General features: G+C 43.4%; 2 protein-coding genes across 12 annotated transcripts in view; one reads left to right on the forward strand and one right to left on the reverse strand.

Annotated features, from left to right (window-relative positions):
• QTGAL (queuosine-tRNA galactosyltransferase) overlaps positions 1–21,400 on the forward strand; it is a 111,496-nt gene extending 90,096 nt beyond the window's left edge. For 6 of the 11 annotated variants that reach the window (XM_077188124.1, XM_077188128.1, XM_077188127.1 and 3 more), the window contains 4 exons: positions 4,000–4,135; positions 11,950–12,018; positions 13,209–13,283; positions 15,714–20,678. In XM_077188124.1, coding sequence (XP_077044239.1) covers positions 4,000–4,135; positions 11,950–12,018; positions 13,209–13,283; positions 15,714–15,794 — 361 coding nt within the window. In that variant the 3' untranslated portion in view covers positions 15,795–20,678. Of the gene's footprint in view, positions 1–3,999; positions 4,136–11,949; positions 12,019–13,208; positions 13,284–14,509; positions 14,642–15,713; positions 20,679–20,901; positions 20,989–21,377 lie in introns of those variants that run through there. The other 5 variants (XR_013184702.1, XR_013184703.1, XM_077188125.1 and 2 more) reach the window with 5 other exon arrangements.
• Positions 16,744–23,744, reverse strand: part of TBCD (tubulin folding cofactor D) — a 125,965-nt gene continuing 118,964 nt past the window's right edge. The window contains exons 36-40 of the mRNA XM_054645190.2: positions 23,464–23,553; positions 22,992–23,079; positions 21,561–21,670; positions 19,061–19,145; positions 16,744–17,081 (exon numbers count right to left, since the gene is read on the reverse strand). Coding sequence (XP_054501165.2) covers positions 17,070–17,081; positions 19,061–19,145; positions 21,561–21,670; positions 22,992–23,079; positions 23,464–23,553 — 385 coding nt within the window. The 3' untranslated portion in view covers positions 16,744–17,069. The remainder of the gene's footprint in view (positions 17,082–19,060; positions 19,146–21,560; positions 21,671–22,991; positions 23,080–23,463; positions 23,554–23,744) is intronic.

A 23,744-nucleotide genomic window follows, 5' to 3' on the forward strand; every position in this document is an offset into this window, starting at 1 on the left:
ATAACTCAGTGGGACGATATAGTCCAGCAATTAATAAGTTCACATGAAGTTCAACAGAACAACAACGGCAAAAAAAATCAGTTTATTCACCAGTGTGGCCAAGGTTCAAACAGGATTTATTTCTGAATTTCCTGTGGATGGTAAGGGCCTTGAATTCTGTGTGCAGCACTGGCTGTAAGGGATCTGCTTTTTCAGCTCTCACTGTGATGGTGAAGTTCTCTGGTTTATCCATCAGGTGAGATTCACCTCTCATCCAGAACTCTCTTTCCCTGCTATCAATAAAAGGGCCCTGGAAGAGGATGCTCACTTGGGCAGCTGCTCTTCCTGCCTGCTGTTACCTGAGCACCGTGCAGGGCCAGCACAGGGAGAAAAGGTCAGATTTATGGGTCTATAGTATTTCTGTGGATGGCAATCCATGCCTAAAATTCCAGCACTGTTCAGGATATTGGGCTTGTATTTCTGCATTGCTCAAGTACTTGTACATTTGTCTTTGCTCTGTGGATTCACTTATGTGGCCTCACTGGGGGAAGGAGGGGAAAGGCAGTGCAACAATATGGCGAGGTTTGACTGAGCTCAGACATTAAATCATGTTGCTTTTATTGTCACATTATCTTTCATTTCAAAATAGGAGTAGAGCAGATGTTTCTTGACTCCTGTATTCAGTCAGTAGGGTCACCACACATTTTTAACAGAGCTCCATTGTTGCATTACTTGGGTGGATGGTCTGGTAATAACTACTTGGGGCTGAGGAACACACGGTGTAGTCATTCTCACCCTCTGCATGAATACCCTCGTTTCACTCCTGCAGGATTTTGGCTCCTCTTCTTCCTCCTAGGCTCCATAACTGATGAGCATTCAGGGGCCAGGGCAAGTGAGATCTGAGGAAAATTATGTGAGCCTCAAGAATGACATTTTGAGTGGAAATACTCCTAACATTTCTTTTACAAAGTTGTAACAAAATGAAAGGAACAGGGGAAATAATGTATTTCAAGATTTGGGGTCAAGAAAGAGCGTTAGGATATGGGGACAAATTTGTACATTGAGAAGAATTTTGTCCCACCTTCTGGCTGAGGAAAATCTTGTGCACTGAATACAGGCTTGGACATGGTACTAAAGGCTGCTGCAAATTGCTTACTCTAATCTTTTGTGAGATGGGTAGGAAAAACTGTCTTGATTTGGAGTGATGCAGAGTAATAATACCTCCTAGGTTTTGCTGGTGGCTGTGAATATGTAATGATGCATAATCTGAAAATGGCTGTGAGAATCATCTCTGAGTAGTGGTTTGTACAACTTCTGGATCGTTTCAGGCATTTTCTTTAATTACCCTTTGCACGTTGCTGCAGCTCCTGTCTGCTGCACCTGCACTGGCTGCTGAAGGATGGGAAAATGGCATTCCCTTATGCCTCGAGGCAGGAATCCCAGTTATCTCTTCTGGAAACATCAAAAAAAAAAAAAAAAAAAAAAAGTGGCAACTTAGGTGAACCAGAAACCTGAAGGGAATAACCGAAACTCTCTCCTTTGACACCTGTAAGCTCCTGCTGCCTCAGCCTGTGGGATTGTTTGTGCAGAGGGAGTTCTCACAAAGGTGAAGCCTGTGAATGCCACTCTAACGTCTCCCCTCAGTTCTGTGTTTATCTGGTGTCTCACCTAGCACTGTTAACAGTATTTCAGGGTTAACTCAAGACTTCAAAGTGTTTGATAGAATTTTTTCATTGAAAACACACAATATGGAGGTGTGAGTGTCACTGTGATACTTTATGAAAAATCCCTTCGCCAGGATTTTTCTCCTGAGAAGCCTCAGAAAAGAAATGTAAACAAGAATTATCTGATTGCTTGGAATGTGGTTTAGAGGTTGCTCACCAACAGGTGCATCTTTGATTGGTTCCATGTGAATTGTTTTTAATTAATGACCAATCCCAGTCCAGCTCTGTTGGGATTCTGGTCAGTCACAGGTTTTTATTATCATTCTTGTCTAGCCTCTGATGTCTCCTTTCTTTAGTATAGTTTTAGTATATAATTTTCTTTTCTTTTCATATCATATCATATATCATATCATCCTTCTGAGAACTTGGATTAAATTCTCATCTCTCACCTTGTCCTGGGACCCTCACAACACCACAACAATGTGAGCTTCAAATGCTTTTCTGTGGGCATTGTCATAAGAATGGCTCATAGTGATGCAAGCAAAACATCCCAGCTGCTGGGTAAACTGGCTTTCTTTTTACAACAAAGTACATATTTAAGAAAGTTTTTTATTGTTGTTAAATGAAGCTGTCTGACAATATGCTTGTGGTTGAACAACAACCCAATTAATTTGGAGTTTAATACCTTTCATACCCTTTTATTTCAGAGTGCAGTTTTCTTACAAGCTTTGCCCACTTGCTTTTCCAGGAGAACATTGATAGGTGAGATGAGTCAGTAAATCTCCTTCAGTCTGAAATCTCCATGTGTGGTTAACAGCTCTGAGATTTGGTCTGAATGAATTTTACCTCAGGAGGGCACTGAGGGTCTCATGGCCTGGACAGCAACCACAACTGTCTGGAAGAGCCAACACTGCTGTGCTGGGACAGCTTCATGAAAATAAAAACATCTTTTATAAGCCTGCAGGTAGATTGCAGTGTTTGCACCTAGAAATTTGTTACAAGTTCTTTTCATGCCTTGTAAGGCTGCCTGGTTTTTTAATTTAGTTTCTTTAATGTTGTAAACTCAAGTGGAAAAGAAACTTGCCAGTGCCACTCAAGCCAACAGAACAGATTCTGAAGTTCCTTTAGAATGTAATATGGTGTTATCTTTCTGAAGTCACATTTCAAAGGAAAATCACTTTTAAAAGCTCTCCATTTACGTGCAAAGCAATAATCTTCCTTTTTAGACACACGCAGAAATTCTAAAATGCCTAGTAAAGTGATCCTGGAAAAATACTTGACCTTCATATTTTGTTTCTTAAACTTTCCTTTGGGACTGCAGTATGCTCTCATGAACATGGAAAAAGGCAAGTGTCAAAAGATGCCAGCAGCACTTAAAGCTTTTCAGCAGGAATGCATCTTGTGGTTGCATTAAAAGAGATTTTTGATCAAATCCAAAATTTTCTTTTTCCCCATTAGTTGAAATGCTGGTGCAGAGCCATCATCCTTGGAGCTGTGAGGGAATTTTATTTGTGCACGAGGTCTTTTCCAAGTTATCAGAGCAGGATCAGTGATGAAGGGCTGAGCAGGATCTGGCTGTGCTGAAGTGAAGTGGGGTCACTGGGTCCTATGAGGGTTGTGTGGTCTTCAGAACATAACTGGGACTGTGAAGGAATGATGCAAACAAGAAAATGCAAAACTCCACTTGAAGTTTGCCTTAAATAAGGAGACAGCACTAGGGGTTCATCAGAATTTCCTGGGAAAGAAAGTTAAAGCTCAAGGTGCCTTGTTCAGGAGATGGATGTTGGGAAGAATCATTTGCCAAATTGAGGAAATCAATTTATTCTGTCTAGGAAACTGTTTAATAAGGCTGAGGTGGGTTCCTAGTTAATGAATATGAAATGAATGCTGGAAATAAAGCAGATGTTTTTAACAGCAGGCAGTTTTCTTTAATCCATGATAAATGTTGCAGTCTTAAATATTGCATTATGGGCTAGAACACACACTCAAAAAAAAGCTGTGGTTGTCCAAGTGGATTTGCCAGCTGGGAGAAATGGACCATGAACAAACTGCTTTCCTTGACATTGTTTTCTCTTTCTGAGAACCTGTCTTGAACTTGTGGAAGATGTCAGGAGCTCTTCAGTGTCTAAGGCTGTAAACCTGACCAAATGTTTTTTGTGTGAGAACTTCCACGGAATTTCTTTTCTACACTTCCCTCAGAAATTTCCAGCCTAATGTTCTGATGTGATTTTTGGAATTTTTTTTTTGGAATTATATGAATCCCTTTGGTCAGGTTTACCTGTAGGTGAGTGTGTACATGTGCACATAGCTCTATAATAATGCTAAAACAAAATCTGCCCTTTTTCCACCTCTCCAGGGAAACCATCTGGAATCACCGAGTCAGGTTCCTCGAGGACAGAGTCCTGAGCTCCTGGACATCATTCACCATTTGGAATGCTGGCAAGCAAGGCAAGAAGCTCTACAGGAGCTTGTCACCAGCTAATCAGAAAAAGGTGAGCTGGAAAGTGACATTTGTACAAACCCACTTCTTCTTCATATTCTTCTAATCTAACCCAGCAAAATTCTCATAAGAGATTTTGTCCCCAAAGTTGTAGTTGATAATTAATACAAATTGGGGCAATTCCCAATATTCTGTGTGATGTATTTCTTCTTTTAAAATGCCATGGTATTTTATTTAGAGCTCATGGTGGGCATGGAGAGCAAGAAATGCACCATATCCCTGGTAAGCACAGTGGAGGGTGAGACACAGCTGTAGTCAGCAGGTTCCCAGGGGGAGTAGAGCAACTCTTTATTTGGGTTGTATGGTGCTGAACTCCCTTGCCCAGGGTCATCCACAGCTGTGTAATATTTGCCCAGTTCCAAAGTGGATACTGGACACGTCCCTGGCCACTGTGACTCCCTTTGGAAAGGGATTGATTGCCAAAAAAAGGATTTGATTGCCAAAAAAAGGGTTTGGTGTGGGCTGAAAGGGAGAGCAGAAGCTGCTGGACATGGCTGTCCCATTCACATTCAGCTGAAAATGCTGGGATCTGGCAGTGGCAGGTATTTCTCAGGATAGATTTGTCCAAGAGTCTAAATACCTTATTTTTATAACATATTCCTGTGTGCAATAACTTTGTGTTAGATAAAGGCTTTAGGGCTAATGTCAAATGGCTGTTTCTTATAAAGAGCTACAGAACATTCATTCTATTGCTGCATGTGTTTTTCTTTTCTTAAGAATATAGATGGGAAGACAAAATGACAAATACATATAAAAACCTGATTAATGTTGTGGCCCTCAGACCACACACATATAAAAAAATAGAAGACATTTGTATACACACAGGTAGAATTACTGAATAGGCATGGGAGTAAATGTACAAAGTAAAAACTGAACTGAATTTCCTGCTTGATATTCCAGTGCCAATGCAGAGCCATCCCTCAGTCATTGCCATCATGTGGCAGTGGGTGAGCTAGATGAAAAGACATTAAATGAATCAATTCCTTCATTCAGAGAGGACAGACCTGTCCATTAAATATGATTTTTTTATTGATTGATTTATTATGACATTTATGTTCTATATATTATTTCATGATTATATATAATAATAATGATGACGATTATATTTTATTTATAGATATAAAAACCTATAAAAGTATAAAGCCAACTAAAATTAAGTTTAGAATATAGCTGTCTAAACTTAATTTTAGTTGGTTTAATAATTTAAGTCAGTTTAGGCTCCTGAGATTTCCCCTATGCTTTGTTTGTCTGCATACTTTTATTGAGATGCAGAATTTCATCAGATGTCCTGACTGAATTTGGCTGGACTGTGGAGTCACTGCAGGGCTGTTTTCTCAATTGGCACCAAGTACCTGCAGAAAATTTGGGACACACACTCCTAGGATAAAAAAAAAAACCTCAAAAAACCCCTCCTACATACATCTTGTATTATTTTGTAATTTTGAAACAAACCTGGACCCTACTAAATCCTCAGGAAGAGAATTAAATCATTTGAACTGTCAGGCTTAGGGTGTGTAAGAAAACATCTTTTTCAAGCAAAAAAGAATGTTTCTAGTATTTTTAGAACCTGGTAAACAAAGCAATTGCATTTCTTCTGCTGACAAGGTCTTTGTGGGATGTTGAAAAGCCCAGCTCTGCCCTGTGCCAAAGAGCATTGTTTCTTAGAAAACAAAATTCAGGCAATTCCAGGAAGCAGCAGTCTGTCTGTGTTCATACTCACTAACAAATTATTACTTTAGTTTGTTTGGGAAACAGTGTGAATGTGAGCTGTGGTTATGTTAAAAGAGAAAAGGACACCTCAGCAATTCTCCCTTTTCCCTCAGCCATCTGTATACTGAATATTAAAATGATGCTTTGTCTCCAAAGGAGTCAGGCAAAAATCCAAGGCTCAGGACTTTTGCTAAACAGCAACACACGAAAAAAATTATTCCACTAGTAGGTTTTTTTATGAATTAATTACCATGATCTCAGTATTCTTAGGGAAATTCTGCTTCCTGGCTGTCCCCTTCTTGATTCACACTGCTGACAGTGGTTCAGTATTAGCATTTCTGCAAGGATGAAGTCAAACAGGCCTTTTTTTGTTTAAAACACATCCGTTGTGTCTATAATTTGCAGCTGAAGATGGAAACCAAATGTTTTTTGGGATGCTCCATGTGCCTGGAGGGTTTCTGAGCTGTCTTGTCTGCTCTTTTATTCTCCATCAGACTTCAGCTAAAAGGAGAACTTGAGCATTAACATTTCGTGTCATTTCCGATGGCTGAAAATAGAGTTCCAGGGGCTCATGGAAAAGCAGGGGAAAGGCCCAAATAAGCATCAGCTCATTAGTGGGCTGGAAACAGTGCTTGTACACAGCCAGGCCATGCCATTCCTCTGTGACAACAGAAAAAGTCTTTTGAAGGCCCTTTTCCTTGGCTCATCCACCATTTAAAGTCATCCATTGGGTTCCCTTTGCCTTTTTCCAAGAGCACCATCACCAAACCTTGTGTTGCAGCTCTGGTCCTTCAGCTCATCCCCAGAGCCAAGAAATGCTCACATTTTGCAGCATTTTAACCATTCTGAAAGTGTGTGAGTGGCACTATCAGAGCCTGGAGTGGGGGCATGCAAAGCAAGGAAACATGAATAAAGAGGAGAATGTTACACCCACCTCCACAGTGGAATGGCAGAGTGAAAGCAAGTTAAAAGCCTCCAGAACAAGGAAAGAGATGAAATTTGAAAGTTTCCCTTAAATCCAGGTATAAAACCTGCTAAAATGACATGGGGTAAATCAAGGCTTCATTTTGGGCTGTAGTGAATGCTTCTTGGCCAGGAAAACTCCCTGTTTTTTCCATGTGGGAGGAAGTGCTGTTTGCAAGCCCTGTTTTGTCAGCACAAAGCTGTGCACACCCAAAAGGTGCCTGGCATCACTCAGATTTCCTCTGCAGGGATGAGTCTCTGGCAGGGAGGTCCCACACCTATGAAGGCAGGTGTGTGTTGTACATAACAAGGGAAATGTTTCATACCCAGTGTTCAGCAGCTGATTTTGCATGTTGGATTCTGGTGTTAAAATTCTCCACTGGTTTTGTTGTGGATATGTGCAAAAAGGGGAAGCTGCTGCTGTTTTCAGTGGAATGGTGTCTAAATGGAATAATGAAATGCATTCTTGGGATTTAAAGATATCCCCAGTTACTGTCCTGGCTGTAGTGCTAAAGAGGGGAAATAAAAGCAGCTCCTGGTACAGAAAATCACTCAGATTGTGGCTGGTGCTTCCATGGCATGGCAGAAGCTGTCCATGCCCCTGTGTGGCTCTTGTCCTGTTTTTTCATTAGCTGTATCTATGTGAACTTGCATTGTAATGCTTTCAGTTGCTTTGTTTTGACATGAATGGCCAAAATTGATTTTGCTCTTGCAGAGATGTATATTAACATGCTCCTGAAGCTTTCTACAAGCTTCAATGAAAGAATTATAAATAGAAGAATTAACAGGGTTCACTAGAAGTTTAAACCAGCTGTGGGATTCCATGAGATGGGGAGGGAATGCAGCAGGGAAGATCTGCTCAGTAGGGTTTTGCAGGTTGTCTCTGAATTTTTTCAGTAGGGTTTTGCAGGTTGTCTCTGGATTTTGCTCAGTGGGATTTTGCAAGTTGTCTCTGGATTTTGCTCAGTAGAATTTGCAGGTTGTCTCTGGATTTTTTCAGTAGGATTTTGCAGGTTGTCTCTGGATTTTGCTCAGTAGGGTTTTGCAGGTTGTCTCTGGATTTTGCTCAGTAGGGTTTTGCAGGTTGTCTCTGGATTTTGCTCAGTAGGATTTTGCAGGTTGAATCTGGATTTTGCTCAGTAGGGTTTTGCAGGTTGTCTCTGGATTTTGCTCAGTAGGGTTTTGCAGGTTGAATCTGGATTTTGCTCAGTAGGATTTGCAGGTTGTCTCTGGATTTTTTCAGTAGGATTTTGCAGGTTGTCTCTGGATTTTGCTCAGTAGGATTTTGCAGGTTGTCTCTGGATTTTGCTCAGTAGGGTTTTGAGGTGTCTTTGTCTCACCTTTGTCTCTTTGGAGGTGACTCTGAGGACGCCAGCTGATGTTAGGAGGAAGGGGAAGTCACAGTGTGCAGGTGACCATTTATTGGAAGGGTTTTCCAGTTTTCTGTCAAGTTCCACTCAGTTATTCACTCTCCCATGTGGAACTTGCCTCTCATGTCCTTCCAGACCTGAGAATGTGCTGATTGCAGGTTGTTGCTTTCTGTAAACAGCTTTTACAGACCCCAGGTGAAAACAAGATGGGGGAAATAAAATCCTGTGAAGATCATTCACCATAAAAGGACATCATTAAGCTGATGAAACCTTTCAGTTTTTCCATTATGAAATCTGAGTGGAATGGGAAGTGTGAGGAAACTCTGTCTGCAGTACCCAGCCAGTCACACAGGAAACAAACAATTAAATGGTGGTTGTGCAATCCCAGCAGGGCTGCAGCAGGCAGGTAGCCCCAGCTGCACCCCAGGGCACCCTTCTGTCACTGGAGGAGGATCTGCTGCCTTCCATCTCCTTTCCCCAGGGAGGTCTGATAGCCCCAGCCTGGCCCTGCTGAGCCCCTGTGTTTATTAGCAAGAGCAGCCAGAAAAGGGCTTTTATCTTCCTCAAACGTGTCTTCCCCCAGCAGAGGTTGTTTCTGAGTTAATATCTTATCTTTTCAGCAATGTAAACTTTCTCTTAGGAGGGAGAAGGCAATTTCTCCTTTTCCCCTTACACCACTGTTAGTTGCAATCCATATTTATAAAAATGTCTTACAGTAGTTCCTTAGCTTGGCTCTAGCAGAGACCCAGCTGGCTCCTCCACTTTTGAGCTGAGAGAATTAGCAGTGTCCTTTCCTTTGGAATTTTTGTAATTGTGCAGATTTTTATACATGTTTAAAACAAAACCATGTAATAATTCATATATTTTAGTAATACTGAAGTGTGATCTGAGGACTCTGTGTCATACTGCCAAAGAGTAATTTTGCTAAAAGGAGAGGGGGAAAAAAAAGCAAATGGAGACTCCTTTATGGCTTTATAATTCATGGTTTCTCACAGGGAGATAGGAGTTCATGTGTGGATAGATGTTCTTCATAAAAGCTCCAAGAAAGAAAGCCATTAATGCAGGAAAATAAATAGGTGTCTCTGGGTTTATCCTGATAGTGTATAAAGTAAATAACTCCCATAAGCCTGATGCCCTGGCTTCTCCTTATAGGATAAACAACTGTGCCTAAGTCCTGTATTTAGACTCCAAACACAGCTTTGCTTTAATTGGAAAATAAATAGTGTGTGTCAGAAAAAGAGTTGCCTTACATTTTGGCCCACCCACATGGTGTGCAGGCTGCAGGAAAATCACCCATTCAAGTCTGACCTGTTTTTTACTACTGTAAATACCAGGGCTAAGCTGCCTGAGCCCATTGAGAATTATACAGGGAAATACCTCAGTGATAACAAAAAGGCTTTGAGCTCTTTGCATCAAAAAGGGAAATTTGTCACAGGCTCACCTGTGTTCTTTTTCTCACTGAGGGGTTTGTGTGGGGTGTTTTGGGGGTTGGGAAAGGGCAGAGTTTTCTACACCCAGAAATTGGAGTGATGGAGTGAGAGGGAGAGTTGGAATTAATGGCAATTTAGTGGTACAAGAAGTGTCTTTGGAGAGAGACTGTTTACATGGGGATGTAGTGACAGGACAAGGAGAAATGGTTCTAAACTGACAGAGATTGAGATTAGATATTGGGGAGGAATTGATTCATGCTGAGAAGTCCAGCACCACTCAGGGGTTTCTGTTAACTGGGTTATAACACACTGAGGGTGAACAGTGAAACTTTCCAGCACAGATCTTGCAGCTGAATTCTCAGTTACTGACAGAGAAGTGTAAATGGAATTTCTGTTTACCTTGTGTCATAAGTTTTGGTGGTTTATTTTGGTTTTTATTATCTATAAGAGCATAATCAGCTCCAAAAATAGCTTCATTTATTGGACAGTAAATCAACATATTGGACTTTGTTCCTAGAACTCTGTTGGGTTGAAGGCACATCTTGCTAAATATTGGTTGTTATGATCACAGCTTCCAGGGCAGTGAAACACAAGTGGTAGGACTGAGATTTGCTGAATATTGGAGAATTTTAAAGGTGGTTAGCACAGAATGAAGAGAATGAAGCCAGGGAACTTCTCTTCCCACAGTGACTTCTACTGGCTCCCTTCATGTACACACATATTTATTAATCTGTGTGTGTATACACATCCACAGAATCTGAATTTCCAGCTACCCCAAAGCATTGCAGTGGGCATGGACATGGGGCCAGGGATGTAAAGTGGATTCCTCTGTGAAGGAGCTGCTTGTGTAACCCAGCTGCTCCAGCCACCAGCACCTTGTACCATCTCCAGCACCTTCCTGAATTCCTCCTTCCCTTCCATTCCCATTCCAGTGCTGACACAGGGCTCATGTCCTTTGTGTAACCCCAAAACAAATTCTGGGTGTGCTCCTGATGTGATTCCTCACTCACACAGCCCCAGAGTGCAAATTCCATATTTCCTTAATGTTCTGTTCTTCTTTTGGTGCCTGTTTTGTCTTCTCCAGGTCTCCCTGTGTCCCTCTAAGGGGTTCCAAGGACTGTCCCTGCCCAGTTTATCCCCTCATTTCCCTCATTGCTTTGGACACTGGTGCTTTGCAGCCTTATTTGCAGTCCCTTGATACTTTTGTTTGCATTCTCTTGCCATTGATGTTTAATGAAGGAAGTGATATTATGGTAGTAGAAAAACCCTCTACACAAACAGAATGAGGTCACTTTAGGTAAAAGAAAACCATCTTAATCACAGGAAGAAAATGTGTGAGAGAGATTTTAGACATGGAAAGCCAGCCAACATTTTCAGCCTTCTCTAACTTAATAAATTAATAAACAGCTGTTTGGCTTTTCAGATTTTCTCAGCAGTAAGTGTTGTTAATCAATTTTTAATGCAGCAATTAAAAAGATATGAAAGCTGCTATCCAGCTTTCACCAGAATAATTGATTTCTGTATGACCTTAACTATCTCAACTGCTCTGCTTCAGCATAAGAGCTCCATGTAGATAATGTGGATAGATCCAACGGAAGTCAGAGGAAAACATAGCCATGTTTATTTTAAAAAGTCTTCCAAAATGTTCCTGGCAACCTAGTGGCTCTCAAAAATGAGGCCACTGTGTCTTTTAGATGGCAGGCATTTGTTCTGCCTGCATATTTATGAGGAATGCAAATAAAAACCCATCTGAAATATCTGGCACCTAGGGCTGCAAATAATGCTTTCATAACTCTAGTAAAGAATAAGCAAAGTGAAGCAGTAATTATTTGTGTTTAAACATCAGATCTGCTGAACTTTTCAGTTGAAATTGAAGTCCAGAACCATAGGAATTCCCAGATTTGGTGTGCTGTGCCCTGGAGTTGAGGCTGGTACTGCAGAGCACCCAGAGCAGTGGTCCTGAGGTGTCTGGGGGTACATCCCATGCTTGGGGGGACAGGAAGAGAGAGGCTTTTATTGCATCTCATCCTGGGTGTTAGTGGAGTGCCAAAATGAGGAAATTGGTCTCTGGGATGAGTTTACTCCCTGAGGATGGGGTTGGTGGTGTTCCCTTATGCAGTCAGTGACTTAGATCAGAATGTGCTCATAGACACCTGCAGAATTTTCTCCACTCCTTGAGACAGACCCAGGAAGGATTTAATCAGGGTTTAAGCTCCAAAGGAGGCCCAGGGGGCTTTGCCCCACTCCTGTGTCCATCCCATGCCTGCAGCTCTGCTCACAGCTGCATTACAGGTGAAATGGTGCTACTGAAACATTCTGCTGCTGTTTTCCAGGTAACTGCATTTTGTGATGTTGATGAAAAGAAAATAACAAAAGGATTCTACACTTATGAGGAGTCTGAGGTGAGTTATAAGCACTCTTGCATTCTTTATTGTGATCTAGAAGTGTCCTGGGGAATGTGATGATGGAATTTGTCACTGATCTTGTGTTGTCTAGCAGCTCATTTTGGTAGAGAGGTTGTGACAGAAGGAGGGCTGGGAGCGGACACTGGAATGCAAACTGGAGCCAGGACTGTCAGCTTCACACTCAGTGAAGTCAGTTTAGAAAGACAAAAATACTTACTCTGAAAGGATCCTGATGATGGGGTAAAACAGTCTTCACTGACTGGTGTGTCTTCTAAATGGGAGCAGAATTTGGTTTATGGTGGGTAATGGGAAGGAACACTAAAAATTTAAAGTTTTCCAACAAGTTATCTTGTGAATCAAATTACCCTGAGCTTGCCAGATCCTTGTGTCTGATGGGAGTGGGACTGAGGGAAGGAGGGACAGGAGTGCCCCTCCTCAGGTACAGCTTGTGCTTAGCCTGGAGTACAATTCCATACTGGGAAAAGACTGAGTGCTTTGAGCTGCATGGGAGCAAATGGGATCAGCATTTCAGCCTGGAATACTGGGGACTCACTGCCCAGCAGCTCAGTAATGCTGTCAGTGTGACTGACACACATCCTGGGCATTGGTCTTCCTGAAACAAACCCATTTTCTCAGATCAGCTGTAAAGATTGTACTGCAGCTGTTGTGAATCCTTGGAAAATCCTGCAGCTTGGATCTGGGGTGAAGTCCCAGTTGAGCTTTAGCCCTTTAACAGCTCCCAGCAGGAGACAGAGATCCTCCTCTCTCTGCACTGGTGCCTGTTCTGATGCTGTCTGAGGGCACAGGAATGGATGCAGTTCACTAAAATGGCAAAAAATTAACCAAAAAAAGAGTAACAGTTTGTTAAGGGACAAGCCATTGAAGCTGCACACATTGCCATCAGATCAAAGAGGGAATTGTTTGGGAAAGGGCTGAAGTAGAACTTGGAGGTGAGGAGGAAGCAGTGGAGCAGTGAGAGCTGCTCCTCTTGGGAACAGAAATTCAGATTTGGTGGAACTTCACACAACTGCACTGAAATGTGACAGGCACTGAAGCACAGGCAGAGAATGAGCAAGGTCTCTTCAGCATCACAGCTCAACACATTTTTTTCCCCTTTTAGAGTTTAGCAGCTCCTAAAACCAAGCTGGCAAATAACCTGAGTGCTTCTGTACCCCTTCCTCCTGCAGGAGAGACCAAAACCAAAAATTCCTGTGTGTCACTTCAGGGATGCAACTCCACCCTTCGTGATCTGTGTGAAGCTGGTGAGTTCCACCTTTGGCTTCCTGCAGGAGCAGCATTTGCTCCTCAGGGAAATGAGTTTCTATTCACTGTATGTGCCTTTTCCCAGAAGCTTTTGCTCTACAGCTGAATGGCTTTTAAAATCAGACTGATTGTGCAGGGTATTTTGGGATTTAAATCAGGAGTATTGGGTAAAATTAAGAATACAAAAAGGGACAGCTTCTGTGAAGGGACTGGATCTGTTGTACTTCCCTGCCCAATACCAAATATACCCCAATGAGCACATGCACTCAGCCTCCTTTGGGCCAAGAATTTGCAGCCCCATGCATGGCAAAGGCTTTGTTTTTAAATCAGATCTTAAAAAGCATTTTGTTTGGCCCTGCCAGTTCTGAGGCATCTTCTCTCTCTGACTGTGGTAACTTATTTCAACTGGTTTAATTGCCCTGATAATATCATTAGATGATAACCAGCAGTTCTTCTGCTGTTGTAACACAGAAGATTTAAAATGGCAAATACACTGGAGAGGTAAAAAACAATAAAAACCCTTCTGACAGCAACAAAACCCTGCAGCTCCACACAACACTGACATTCTGAGGCTGTGCTGATCCCTTCAGGGATGGATCAGCTGGATCTCCTCTCCTCTGGCACTGCCTGCTCTTAACTTGGCACTCCCAACCCCCTGATCAGCTCTGGGCTCAGAACTTGGGTTGGAAAGCCAGACTGGGAGTGCCTTGGGGCATTATCCTGTGCTGCTGCTTGATAAACTCTTGGATCAGCAAGTACTATTACAATTAATTTAATTTTTCATACTGCATAGAACAGTGGGTGGAAGTCCCCAGACAAAACATCTGTGCAACCTGTTCTAAAGCACATTTAATCTGTGAAGCCCTTACAATGAGACTATTATACAACATCTTGTCTGCAAACTCTGGGCTCTGACTTCAGTTGGGATTTCAGTCTATTTTCCCCCTGATGGCCACTGAGCATTTTCTGCTTATTCTTTACCAACCTAAGTTCATCACCATTTTCTGAAGAAGGACGTGTGCTTTAAGGGGCTTTATTGGCTTTTATTTTGCTGTTCATGGTAGGGGATTATTTTTCCTTTTGACACACACAAAACCTGCATGTTCCTTTGCAGCTCCAAGAGGGTGATTTTGCAGATTAGATGTGTTTATTAAGTGGCCTGTTTACAAGAAGTGACTCTCTTGGCCATGTACTTGGAGCAGCACTGGCTCATTTATTTTTTCAGGCAGTTCCTCCCTTGTGAGCACTGGCATGGCTTTGGTACCAGAGCAAATCCTGGAAGAAGGAGGCATCCTCTGATCTTTGCTCATTTAAAAATGGCTTCACAGGCAGCTGGAGCTGGAATTCTGCTCTCTGTGTGTGAGTTTTTGCTGAAGAGAATCAAAGTGTGGCTTGAGCTGCTCAGGGCCACTTCACCCAAGGGTTTGTGCTCCCTGTTTGCTCTTGCTTGGAGGTAAAAGCAAAATGCTTGGAAATGCTGCTTTGTGCCCTGCCTTGGCTTGGATTCCAACGGCTGGAAATGAAAGGGATTTTTATTTTTCTGTCACAGCAATTTAAGTAGTTTGATTGTATAAAGTTGTCAGAAAATTTGTAGTTAAATCTCTCATTGTACAGTCCTGCCTGGCTTTTCCTGTGTTCTGGGAATGAAAGATTTGTCTTTAACTCTCCCACTTAATTTAGCATCTGGTCTCTTATGTATTTTTTTTAACTCCTCTATAAAGCAGGTTATTTTTTTTCCAACTCCTTCAATTCCAGTTTCAGTGGGATTCCCTTTCTGTTACTTCCCATCTTAAACATTCACAGTTAAAACTTCACTCTTGCTGTTCTGGGCCAACCACACAAACATTAATTTTTGGGGGGTTTTTGGTGACATTCCTTAAGACCAGTAATTCAGAATTGCAGGAGGTGCTCAGGAATGCTGAAGTTGCCCTGTTTTCTTAATGACATCACTGAGGTTGCTCAAGGACCAAATGTAGTCAGTTCCTGTCCTGATAACTTGACTGGGGCTCAAAAGGAAACACCTTTAACTCTGCAGAGTATTTCATCTGCCTGATGAAGGGCTTGTTTATCAGACACCCTAACCAGTGCTCAGAATCCACCCAAACCCCTTGTTTTGTCCAACTCATGCCTTGGCCCATTTTCTACCAATGTCAGAGTTGGCAAACACCAGAGCAGAGCTGGGCTGAGCAGCCTTTGTGTGCTCCAGAGCAGCACTGCAGAGGGAGGAGCTCTCTGATATCCCCCCAACACTGATCTGAACACTAAATTTTCAAAATACCTTCAATTTCTGAACAGAAACTTTCCTGAACCTTGGTTTATTTGCTTAGTTCTGCAAATGGGACTTTCTCCTGTGGCCTAAAGAATCAATAACCCAAACCTGCTGCAGCCTGAAATGAGTCTGAGCTCATTTCCTTCTTCTTCCCTTGCAGGACTTGACAGGTGGAGCCTTTGAAACAAACCTGGCCACGCTGAACCTGAGGGAAGGGAAGGATTATTATCACTTTAACTAAAGCAAGGTGAGGCAGTGCTGCTCTCTGTGTGTCTGGGTGCAGGAAAACCAAATTCTTCAGGGGTTTAGAACTTTGTAGTCATTTGTGCTTTGTTAATTTAATCTTTGGGCTGAGTAACCCCTTTGTAAGGGAGGTCACAGTTACACCAGGGTAATGCTGTGTGCATTACTTTTGACTGTGCACATTAGGAGTTATTACTGGTTGTTTTTACTGGGTGCATCACTACTCTTACTGTTGCACATCACTCAGTCTGACTGGTAAATTGTGATTAACAGTCAGTGAGCTCCACTAATTCCAACTCCCAGTCCAGCTTGCAGGAATCCTTAAGAAGCATTGAATAATCTCATTTATAATTACTTTCTTCAAAACCAGAGTCTGAGCCAGCCAGGTTGGAAGTGAACACCTGCACTTTGCAGCATTTACTTCACAGAGAAACTGGCTTGGTTTTAGCTTGTGTGCCTGAATTTTCCCTTCCTTTCACATCTGTAGAGGTGTCAATACACACACAGCCACTGTTCAGCTACTGGGATAGTGGGATTTAATTACAGCCATAAAATAACAGTGTAATTACAATAGGATGTGGCCTGTGCATTTGCCCTCCCCATTACATTGATCTCACTAAAGATCAGTTTCAGAGTGATTTCATTTTGTAGGGGGAAGAAATGAGCTGGAGTCCTGGCAGTCTGGAGTCTCTTAGCAGTCCTGGAGCTGCTTAAAGAACTGCCTCACCTTCTTCAAAACTCAGTTTAAAAACAATTTGTCTGAATAAGTTACATAAAGAGTTGTTAAGAGAGACTTTGACATCGGCTGAAGTGAAACCTGGATTTTTTGGTTTGACAATGACATAGGAATGACAGACTTTTCCACAGGGACACTTGGTGCTTGGGGATGATTTCAGTATCACTGAGTGTTGCCATTCTCACCTCTGAAAAAATAAATTTGGAAGAGATCAGTGCAGCAGGTCAGGTTTAATTCTTGCTGTGTGTACAAGCACAGGCTCCAGCCAGGGAGGTCCAAACCCCTGACACCAAACCAGACAGCTCAGTGTGACAGAGCATGACAAGAACCTGCCAGACAGCAACATTAAAAACTGAAAACAAGGGATTTTTGTCTTCCTGTGGCACATGTGGGCTTTCAGCCAGGCTCTGCCTCTCCTGCCCAGCAGTGCAGGGCTCAGGTGTCAGGATGGATCAGGATGCCACAGCTCAGCCTCTTCCCACCCTGGAACCACTGAGGAGCTCCAGGACAGCCCAGCAGCAGCAGGACCTGCTCTCCTCATGCTGAACTCTGCCAGGGAGAAAAATGGAAAAGGAAAAGGAAAAAAAGGAAAAGGAAAAAAAGGAAAAGTCACTTGGAGCAAGCAGCCCCCTGCTCCCCCCACCCGACACCTTCACCTTGGAATTCCCAGGGAGGGGGGAATTTTGGGTTGGAAGTGGGAGATTTTGGGGAGTTTTAGACTCAGAACAAACCCCCAGCTCCCTGTTTTTCCTGGGAATTGGAGAATCTTGTTTTTTCCAGGAAACAAGGGGAAAAAAAACCTCAAACCACCTGCTTTTCCTGGGAATTGGAGGGGAAAACCCCCTGGTTTTCACAGGAATTGAGGAAAAACCCCCCTAAACTCCCCATTTTTCCTGGGAATTTGGGAGATCTCTCCCTCTAAACCCTCCCATTTTCCCTGGGCAGGATTTGGGATCCCAGATTTTTACCCCCAGACCCAAGACCATCCTGGATCCATCCTGGGGGGCTTCGGACACAACAGGGAGGAGGGAAAATCCCCCCCCCCCCTCCCATTCTCAATTTTTCTGGAGGGAAATTTGGGATTTTGAGCCATTTTTGGGGGGAACTGCAGCTCCCTGTGGCATGACTGTCCTAGCACTTCCCAGCCCTGTAATTAACTAACCCAAACAGAAAAGAAAATCTAAAGCTGTAATATTTTACCTTTTAACCCCATGGCTTGAACTACCCTCCAGCAAATTTCATTTGTACAAAATTTAAAGCAGTAATTTAGAAAGTATGAATTCCAGATGAAGCCAATTTTATTCTCCTTTTTATCCTGCCATGCTTGGCCTCCTCTCTGGCTTCTCCCATTGCTGGAGCAGCACTGGGGACATGGGGACAGCTGGGACAGCCCCTCCTCAGGGGCACCATGAGCTGCAGGCTCAGCTCTGTGCTGAAGGTTACACTGAATGTTTGCTGATGTGCAGGGAAGCAGGAGGGAAAGTTCCAAACATCCAGATCCCACCTGTCCCAGCTCCCTCAGAGATACTTGGATTTAGATGTATTTAGATACTTCTTATTAATTTAGATATTTTTATTATTTATTATATTGTTATTATTTTATTATTTTAGATACTTTTATATATTACTATTTCTTAATATTTTAGATATTTCTTATTATTTTGTTTATCCTAGAGACAGTTCTCTCCTAAAGTATCAGTCTTCTCTCAGCTTTCAAAAATTAAGCATTAGCAGAAGGAGTTTTTTGAGATCAGAGCGTTCATCTTGTAAGATCTCTTATTCTATTACTTGATTAGAAAACTTTTAAAAGCAACACTCAGCTCAGTTTTTGTTCTGAAAATAACTCCTTGCTGGGCAGGAGGTTCAGACTCTTGTTTTCCAGAATTATAAAAATTCTAGCTGAGGTTTCTTAAAATTGTACTAGAAGCAGATGGGAAAAACTGGAAAATGAGTGAAGACACTGCTATGAGCAGCAGGAGGTCTTTGAAGGGTATTCATAGTGTCTTAAGTATGAGTCTTTAAAGAAAGATAAATATTTATATCTACACAGTAACACATATTCTTTAAAACACTAAAAAACCTCTTCTAGAACCTCTACCAAAGCAGAAAGTTCTGCACTTCTGAAATACTGAGCTGGGTGGGCACGTCCAAACTATCTAAAAATATAGATTACATATAAATATATATATATATTTCTGTATATCTATACACTTTATGGTTTTGTATGCTATTCATCCACAGCAGCAGTGCTGCAATTCTGTGGTCTGCACCAGCTCATGTCATCATCCTGCTGTTGAAATGGAGAAGTTGCTGTTGTTTCCCCTTCCCCAGGAAGGGCAGAGGAGCAGTGGCTGCACATCTGTGGCTGGAATGTGGCGCTGCCAGCCTGGAATGCTCCCTGGAACAACGGGGCTGGGAGGGCCTCAGGCAGCAGCTCCAGCCAGCCCACGTGTTCTGCAGCTGGCTGGGAACGTCCTCAGGGACACCTCCATGAAAAAAGCAGCCCCTGGAGCAAATTCCCACCTCACCTTGGCCACCAGCTGGGGTCTGGGCACTTTCATGAGGTCGCAGAGGCAGTTTCGTCTCTCCCTCACCACGGGCAGCTCTGCTTCCCTGGGAGAGCAAAGGTGATTTCAAAAATCCATACAAAAATTCAAAAAAATCCATAAAACACCCTCAGTGATCCCTGTCACCCCTGCACCACAATGGGTGTGTCCTTTCATGCACATTTCAAAAGGCAGGAGTTTTTTGTTGTGTCACATTTGAAGGCTAAAGGACCATGTTTGTACCACCCTGAGTCAGATAAACCACAAACACACACCAGGTCTGCCACAGGTCTAATAAAATGTCTCATTTTAGCTAATATTAGCCACTGGCTAATAAAATGTCCAAGACTATTCTTTTATAAGGTTTTGTATTAAAAAACCTCACTTATTTGTACAACTCTTTTGATTAGAAGTTCATTTAATTTATTCTCCAAAGTGACTGGATTTGGAGAAGACCCTCCCATCCCCTCTATAAAGAAAAAGCAAAAAAGGGTGAGTTATAAATAACTTCAACCTTTTTTTTCACACCTTGGACAATTTGTCCTATTTACCATTGGAAACTTTCCTGTGGCTAAACAAAGTGTATTATTTATAGAGTAATTTGTTTAAACTCTGCATGACACAATTGTATGATAAAGTCTCTGGAGTCCCAACAAGGAAAATATGTGCATCCCAGTAATTATCATACTCCTTCAAATTCTCATTTGGCTTCCTGCTGCTAATACTTAAGGTAATTCAGAATTTAGACTGATTATTTTAGCACTGGGAGAGCTTGAGGAAAACAAGCAGCTCACTGTGACACTCAGCAACAACTTCAAATCTCTTTTTCTGCAAATAGCTCAAATCTACCAAGATAAAACAATTACATTTTGAGTAAATGAGCTCTTTGTCTTTGATCTCAGAGCACTGGCCACCGTGCAGCAGGGCACTCAGGGCTTGCTCCAAGCCAGAATAAGCCAGGCACACCCTAAAAATGACAGGGTGAAACCAGAATATTCATTTCTCTGGAGTGTTTTTCTGGGGAAGTGTTTTGCTTTGATTTAGGAATGAGTTGTTTATGAGCAGAGCTGAACTCCACTGCTTTTCCTGTAGCACTGTGAGTGCTGGCCCTGGTGACAGCCCTCAGCTCACCCTGCAGTGTCAGCTAACAAATTCCTTATGCAATTCCTGAGCCAGCCTGCCCTTAAATGCAGGTTTGCTAATGGAGCTCTGAGTCCCACCCAACACAATCCTAAACTTCCACCTGCACCTAAACAAGGAACTGTAACCACAGACAGAGCTGCTGGCAACCACTCCTTCAAACCTGAGACTCCTGTTCCAGTTTTGTACTGGAAAATGCAGAAAAAGAGCAGCAGCCACTCCTCCTAATGATAAACTCAGCTTTCTTTTCACAAATACAAAGTTCTTTAAGCTCAAGCAGAGAAATAAACTGGAAACCACACAGAAGTCAAACACTGTAACTGCAATCTGCAACTGTCAGCCACCACTAAGGTGTATTTGTTCTTCGAGCTTGTCTGGGATAAATTTATTTCTATGAAATGTCAATGAACACAAGAAGCCATTTAATATAATGACTAAATAAATTCTATATTTTTCTACATTTGTCTGTTCTCTGTGACTGCTGTTTGGGGCAGCAGCCCCATGGGCCAGGTCTGTGACAAGGAAAATGTTTAACAAGGCAGCAAAACGAATAAACTAATTATTATCTTAAAATTCTGTATTTTCTCAAACCTGCCCAGCTAATAATGCCCAATGCTAGAATTTGCAGAAAGGGGAAAATCCAGTGCCAAAAATGGTGGTTCCCTGCTCCTGTCACTGCACAGGTGCTCATGGAATGATTCCTTTGCTCTAAAAATCACTGGATCATGCTCATGAAGAACAAGACCCTCTTCCCCTGCCCCTGGAAGGAGGTAAGTAAAAAAAAAAAAAAAAGAATTACATTCTATGAAGTGGTTGTTTAATTCATGCCATCCTATCCTGGGAAACATCTAAACTGCTCCAATTCCAAATCTTTGCTTGAATACAAGGCTTGTAGCATGTTGAGTAATTACATTTCATGGGAGATTTGAGCTGTTCTGCTAATTCTGTTGTTTTCCAGCTTGCAGAGATCCTTCCTTTCCCCAAATCCTGCCAGTGCTTGTAAATGCCAAGAAACTGTCTGTGCACTTGAAGTTTGACTGTTTGCACAGCCCAGTCTCTGCTTCATGGAAAACTTCCAAGATTTCCTCCCTTTTTATGTTGTTAGGAAAATATGGCTATTTTACTTTATCTAATGGTGATTTTATACATCCCCTTCCAGTGGGCCAGGATCCTGGAGAGCTCTTTAGACCAGAGGAATTCCTTGCAGCTCTGCTGTCGTGGAAGCAATAAAGAGCTGAACCTGAGCTATCACTTCTTACAGTTTCCTCCTCCCAGCTTTCACAGGGACTGAATTTTGGTCACTCCAGGGCACAGGGGCGTTTTGGGGCAGCACTGCACTCACCAGTTGGTGTCACTGAGGATGGCCATGGCCTGCTCCATGATGGCCGGGTCCACCACGTCGCTGTAGGTCAGCAGCATCTCGTACACCTGGCTGGCCGTGGTCTTCCTGATCTGCAGGGAGGACAGGGGCAGCAAAGAGCCAGGCCAGGGCCACAGGGGCTGCTGAGGGCAGGGGACCCACAGGGACCAGCCAGGCCAGAGCAACAGGGGCTGCTGAGGGCAGGGAACCCACAAGGACCAGCCAGGCCAGAGCAACAGGGGCTGCTGAGGGCAGGGAACCCACAAGGACCAGCCAGGCCAGGGCCACAGGGGCTGCTGAGGGCAGGGGCAGCAAAGAGCCAGGCCAGAGCCACAGGGGCTGCTGAGGGCAGGGAACCCACAGGGGCTGCTGAGGGCAGGGCCACAGGGGCTGCTGAGGGCAAAGGACCCACAGGGACCAGCCAGGCCAGGGCCACAGGGGCTGCTGAGGGCAGGGAACCCACAGGGGCTGCTGAGGGCAGGGAACCCACAGGAACCAGCCAGGCCAGGGCCACAGGGGCTGCTGAGGGCAGGGGACCCACAGGAACCAGCCAGGCCAGGGCCACAGGGGCTGCTGAGGGCAGGGAACCCACAGGGGCTGCTGAGGGCAAGGGTCCCACAGGAACCAGTCAGGCCAGAGCCACAGGGGCTGCTGAGGGCAAGGAACCCACAGGGACCACCCAGGCCAGCTCCTGGGATTATCCAGACCAGCTCCTGGGCTCATCCAGACCAGCTCCTGGGCTCATCCAGACCAGCTCCTGGGCTCATCCAGACCAGCTCCTGGGATCACCCAGGCCACCTCCTGCACAGGACCATCCCCAGGCCAGCTCCTGGGATTATCCAGGCCAGCTCCTGGGATCATCCAGGCCAGCTCCTGGGATTATCCAGGCCAGCTCCTGGGCTCATCCAGGCCACCTCCTGCACAGGACCATCCCCAGACCAGCTCCTGGGATTATCCAGACCAGCTCCTGGGATTATCCAGGCCAGCTCCTGGGATTATCCAGGCCAGCTCCTGGGATTATCCAGGCCAGCTCCTGGGCTCACCCAGGCCAGCTCCTGGCCCTGCTCAGGACCATCCCCAGGAGTCACACCCTGTCCTTGTGTCCAAAGCAGCCCCATGGCTGTGCCCATTCCCTGGGGAGCCTGGGCAGTGCCCCACTGTGGAAACCCCCCAAGGATCCCCCTGATGGGGAGACCCCTAAAAAGTTTTGTGCCAGGATTGAGAGATGAACGGGACTTTTGGTTTTTTCAGTCTTCTCTTACCAACAGTTCAGCACACTGTCTGCATCTCAGACTTAGTGTACAAAGAGAAGGCACCAAAAGGCACATTTGAATTATTTTTCAGTTGTAAAATAATTTGTAAAATACTTTTTCATTTGTCAGTTTTTCAATGTGCAAAGTCTTCAGTACTTACTATAGGGAAGGGATGGCAAAGGAGGAGAAACAACTGGAAGAAAACTTTCTCTCTCATGTCTCCTTGAAATTGAATCAGGCCACAAAATCTAGAAAATATCAGAAAAAAACCAGATCTTGTGTTATAACTGCACAAGTAAGTTTTGAGAACTAGGATGAAGATGGACATTAGGAAAAAGGCAGGGAGGGGAAAAAGAAAAAGCAAATTATTCCTTTTTCTTTCTCTACAAAGAAAAAGCAAGTTATTCCCTTTAAGCATCTTTAGGACTATAAAATTTTAAACCTTGTTCATCTTTATCACATCATATGTTTCACTTCAACCATCCAGAACTATGAGACTCCCACAACCTTCAATCACATGGATCTGTGTGTATTTTCCATTTAAATTCCACATCAACCAGAGCTCACTGTTACATCTGGCAAGTGAAATACTCCTCACTTTCTGGGAGAAAAGATTGATTTCATTAACTCACACTCCTATGCTGGAGCGAAGCTTCCGGATGTCTTTGGACCTTTTGATCTCTTCTTTACAGAGGGTGAACAACTTCACTGGGAAGGGATGGCTGAGAATGGGAAAGAAAGAAAAAAAAGATGAGCACAAGGTTTCAGCAGAATTTCCAAGACAATTCATGATTGTCAGGATGCCAAACTAACATTGCAAGGCAAGGCAAGACACACTGCAGGGTGGTTTGTGCTTCCCCCAGCAGCTCAGGAGAGTTTGGCCACCAAATTCCTGAGCCTTTTGTTTTTAATT

Source organism: Agelaius phoeniceus, chromosome 19 (genome assembly GCF_051311805.1).
Source record: "Agelaius phoeniceus isolate bAgePho1 chromosome 19, bAgePho1.hap1, whole genome shotgun sequence".
In the NCBI taxonomy this organism is placed as follows: domain Eukaryota; kingdom Metazoa; phylum Chordata; class Aves; order Passeriformes; family Icteridae; genus Agelaius; species Agelaius phoeniceus.